Source organism: Limulus polyphemus, unplaced genomic scaffold (genome assembly GCF_000517525.1).
Source record: "Limulus polyphemus unplaced genomic scaffold, Limulus_polyphemus-2.1.2 Scaffold3083, whole genome shotgun sequence".
Lineage (NCBI taxonomy): Eukaryota > Metazoa > Arthropoda > Merostomata > Xiphosura > Limulidae > Limulus > Limulus polyphemus.
Window position 1 is genome coordinate 109797 of NW_013668693.1, and position 5302 is coordinate 115098.

Consider the following 5302-nt stretch of genomic DNA (forward strand, 5'->3'; position numbering starts at 1 on the left):
CGTTAAATTCAATGAACAAAATACCTCTGGTAGTATACTTTTACTGATTTGTTTGGTTTTGTAGTATGATTTTATTATAATTCCAGTATACTGAGCCAAGAATTAGGCCGGGCGTAGCTTAGTGAGTAGCGTGCTGGGCTGCTGATTGGAAAGTTCGAATTGCAATACAGCTGTGAAGGCATTATAACTGCGACAGCCAGTTGTGCTATTCGGATCAAATTATTCAGAGTAGGCGGCAGGTCCTTCTGTCTGGTTGCCCTCCTTCTGTACAGCAGTTCTAATTTAACTATGAGTATGCTTGACTAGTAGTAATCTTTAAACTATACATTTAGTCCATGTATTTACATAAGATGCCATTCCGGTTGAAAATACCAAATTCGTTTAACTCTGATGAAATTAGCCACCGTATCAAATATGTCATTGAGTGCATTGTGACGATTACTGTTTTACTATCTACTATCAATGTGGGTCAATACTAGACAACAGTTGACCCCTCTTTATAGAGTATTTGAAATGTTATTTAAATTATTAAAAATAGCATTCATGCTGATGGTCATATGTAATCAACCCGTCTTTCGAAAGGCAGGCGAATACTTTCCTTAGTAAGGTATTACTAAGTTGGAATGAACACTTTTACCCAATTTTAGTCACATTTCAAAAGTTTTGTTTTCTCCACCATGTGTGTAATTCATTGGTGGTCACAGTTTTGTTCGTTGCATAAGAAACGGTGGATCCATATTTCATACTTTCGTGGGTGTATTTAGGTATTGTACGATATCCAAAGGAAAATCATGCAAATCATTTTTAACGTTTACATATTACACATAAAACAATTGATTTGCAGTGTATATACGTGTAACGTCGCAAGTAGGCTTATGCTATTCGATAAAAAAGGATAAAATAAATACGTCACTAATTGATACTAATATAGATATCAAAATAAAAGAGTTCACGTGTAATCCGATTTGAAATTTGTCATTCATTTTACAGGTTGCCACCTAAATGGGAAGTTACATGAAAGTGAAACTGAGTGGATAGATAACAACGACCCCTGCCAAACGTATTCTTGCCAGGTAGACAATATCTATTAATATGACTTACATGTTTACCTTTTTGCCAAAACGACATAGTTTTGATAACACGTTAAATAATTGATTTTACTTGTTCTATAAATACGGTAATTTTTGTAATAGAAAAGTCTTTTTAACACAACACAGGATTTACCTAAAAAGAAAATAAGCAATTGAAAAAATAAACAACACTGGGTTATAAACAACATTATATTTTGCAAACAATATAAACAGATATAAAATAAAAATAAGCAACATTACATTATTTATGGAGTGTGGACCTTTACAAGCCGGCGAAAAATAATTACTATTATACTTGTCGTAAGACATTAGTATTAGGCCTACACTATTTTTATACACTACATTCTTTATCTAGTCTCTTTGGGATTTTCAAGAATTAGTAGAATTTGTCATATCCATTGCCGACGACTAACCTAAATTAACAGTGGTATTGTTGTCTACTAAGAATTACACTGGTATTGTATACTAACTAAATGAACAATGGATTTGTTGTCAACTAAGAACTACACTGGTATTGTATACTAACTAAATGAACAATGGCTTTGTTGTCAACTAAGAACTACACTGGTATTGTATACTAACTAAATGAACAATGGCTTTGTTGTCAACTAAGAACTACACTGGTATTGTCCACTTACTAAATTAACAGTGGTATTGTTGTCTACTAAGAATTACACTGGTATTGTATACTAACTAAATGAACAATGGCTTTGTTGTCAACTAAGAACTACACTGGTATTGTCCACTTACTAAATTAACAGTGGTATTGTTGTCTACTAAGAATTACACTGGTATTGTCCACTTACTAAATTAACAGTGGTATTGTTGTCTACTAAGAATTACACTGGTATTGTCCACTTACTAAATTAACAGTGGTATTGTTGTCTACTAAAAATTACACTGGTATTGTCTATTTACTATATTAGCAGTGGCTTTGTTGTCTACTAAGAATTACAAAGTTATTTTCTACTTACTAAATTAACAGTGGTTCGTAACCTTTTTTTGACTGCGACCCAAATCCTGACCGCGGGGCTAGCTCGGTGACCCATACCTTCAAGTAGACCCACTTGGCGCAGCCACTGTTGGACTACAAAGGAAAGTTCAGACGGTCACTGGAGGGCCTGGCATGGCCAGATGATTAGGGCGCTCGACTCGCAATCTGTGGGTTCGAATCCCCGTCTCATCAAACATGCTACCCTTTCAGCTGTGGGGGCGTTATAATGGTACGGTGAATCCCACTACGTGTTGGTAAAAGAGTAGCCCAAGAGTTGGCGGTGGGTGATGAAGATGAGCTTCCTTCCCTCTAATCTTTCACTGCTAAATTAGGAACGGCTAGCGCAGACAGCCCTCGTGTAGCTTTGCGCGAAATTCAAAACAAACCAAACCAGTAACTGGAGGCCTTTGGCGACCCAGTTTTGGGTCGCGACCCAAGGGTTAAGAACTACTGGTCTAGTAAGAATTAATAGCGGTTCTGTCTTCTAAGAAAATATACAGTGGTATTGTTGTCAAGAAAAACTTAGTAATTAATAACTTCTAATTAATAAGAATATATATTTCATATTAACAAAAGAAAAATGTTATCAGTTACCTTTCTATTCAAACTATTATAGATAATTTACATTATTTGACTGTAAAATTTTCTCGTTTTTTGTTGTTTTGTATCAATTTCAGTGCATGGACTATTTTAAACTAAACAACGAGTTCTTCGTTGTAAGATACAGATACTTTCTAACTATTTTTAAACGATAGATATTGATCAATCGTTTTGCTGGACAGGAAATGATCATTTTCTTATTAAATACTTAACTTTTAAAGTCGGGGATTCTAACGGAAGCAAGATTGCACTGCCACGTGCCATGTCGCAATCCTCAACCACCTACACCCGGAGAGTGCTGCCCGTCTTGTAAAGGTAGGTTTGTCATTGTCCTGAAATATAATACCGTTAACTTCAGCTTATCTTTACGATCCCTCTATAGCACCAACAACACATCCCAGTTCACGTAGTTTATTGTTCATTCGTTGGGTAAAGTGTATTTCAAAGCAGCAGTAGTGTTAATATGTCTAATAGGTTTAACTTCAAGTTACATGACCTGGTGTTAATATGTCTAATAGGTTTAACTTCAAGTTACATGACCTGCTGTTGATATGTCTAATAGGTTTAACTTCAAGTTACATGACCTGCTGTTGATATGTCTAATAGGTTTAACTTCAAGTTACATAACCTGCTGTTGATATGTCTAATAGGTTTAACTTCAAGTTACATGACCTAGTGTTGATATGTCTAATAGGTTTAACTTCAAGTTACATGACCTGGTGTTAATATGTGTAATAGGTTTAACTTCAAGTTACATGACCTGCTGTTGATATGTCTAATAGGTTTAACTTCAAGTTACATGACCTAGTGTTGATATGTCTAATAGGTTTAACTTCAAGTTACATGACCTGGTGTTAATATGTCTAATAGGTTTAACTTCAAGTTACATGACCTGCTGTTAATATGTCTAATAGGTTTAACTTCAAGTTACATGACCTGGTGTTAATATGTCTAATAGGTTTCACTTCAAGTTACGTGATATGGTGTTAATATGTCTAATAGGTTTAACTTCAAGTTACATGACCTGATGTTAATATGCCTAATAGGTTTATCTTCAAGGTACGTGATAGAATGCACTAATTTTAATATCAATAGTAGTCTTAACTTAAAGGTACGTGATACAGTACATTTGAAATAAGAGACCAACTTTATTTGTGTTAGATTAGAATAGTAAAAATTTGGTATTGCACCGCTATATAATCTAGTTCTTATTTAATCTCATGGGTTAGCGTGGAGTTACATATGTAGTGTGATGCTGATCGCTTTTAGGAAGGTTGTGTAAAAGCTTTTTCAAATGCAAAATTTTCATGCATTCAGATCATAAATATGACATCAATTGTACGAAATGGCATTAGAAAACGAAGGAATGTGGATTAACTTGGGACCTAGACTATACAGAAAGAGACTTCCAACAAGTCGTACTCTCTCTCCTGGTAAGGAAAGTGCAGCGTTCTGCAACACATGATAATTCATGAACTCAAAGGTCAGAGGTAAAATCTGTCCACGTGCCCCAGGCAACAGTGCCCAACGTAATCAGGAAGTATTCTCGTTTTAAAAAGCGACTCGTGTTGCTTCTGCAATATATCAGTTCAACTATTGCATACTCCAAGCAGCTGGAGGAGAAACGGGTACTCATGCAATTCCATACGAAAGCATACCAGTCAAATCGCTGTACGCAATATTTGAGGATTTCTGTGCGATTTGAGTTTTGAAACGGGCGCTCGGAAACTGTCATTCTCGTACTAGACGAATATGGGAAGCAAGCAGGGAAGAGGGATATGTTTTGAACATGACATCTTTATGACAGAGCCTTTTGCTATAGAAGCTACGTCGCAAAACTACTGTTAAGATGCATGGTTGCCGGATAGAGTATAACTGGACATGGCGACATGGACTGTAACTACGTGGCGAGGTTCCAAAATCGTTTTAATATTACGAACTCAACCTCTGTATTCCCAGACTCCTGAAACGGAGACTGAAAGTAAGTGACGTTTTCATCTTTCTGGTGACATCACTAACTAGCTATAGAAGACGAAAGGCCAGTAATGATAACGTTTTCTTCGTCTTGAAGATATATAATGAATTGAAGAAAATAATTTTGTACAAATTCCTTTAATAACGCTGATTATTCATCACATCTTAGTTCCTGAAAAGATCTAGCCGTGCCAGTCGAGTTGGAAACCTTCGACACTTCAGGTTCAAGCTGCACTCAAGATAAACTCCTTCTCTTCTCTTCCTTCGCTTTTTTCCAGATTCTCCAAATTCATGGCTTTTCCCGAATGCTTCACAAGAATTAGTCATTTAATCTACTCGCTTAAACCAGTAATAAATCATAATCTCATGCTTTAAAGATAAGTAATTAAAAAAAATCAGTATGCCACTTAATATTTCTTCATGAACTATAATCTTATAACTATAACAGCAAAACTACATGCAGTCTGTAACATCATCCGTGAAGAATCAGGAAAGCTACATACAGTCTGTGACATGATCCGTAAGAACATGGAAAATTATATACCATCTGTGACATCATCCGAGAAGAATAAGGAAAGTTTATACAGTTTGTGACACCGTTCGTGAAGAAATAAGGAAAGTTTATACAGTTTGTGACACCGTT

The 5302-nt window shown here is 35.7% G+C and overlaps 1 protein-coding gene across 1 annotated transcript in view; it reads left to right on the forward strand.

Moving 5' to 3' along the window:
* LOC106468622 (BMP-binding endothelial regulator protein-like) overlaps positions 1 to 5302 on the forward strand; it is a 103448-nt gene that overhangs the window by 67233 nt on the left and 30913 nt on the right. Inside the window, exons 4-5 of the mRNA XM_013929052.2 lie at positions 991 to 1073; positions 2907 to 3000. Coding sequence (XP_013784506.1) covers positions 991 to 1073; positions 2907 to 3000 — 177 coding nt within the window. The remainder of the gene's footprint in view (positions 1 to 990; positions 1074 to 2906; positions 3001 to 5302) is intronic.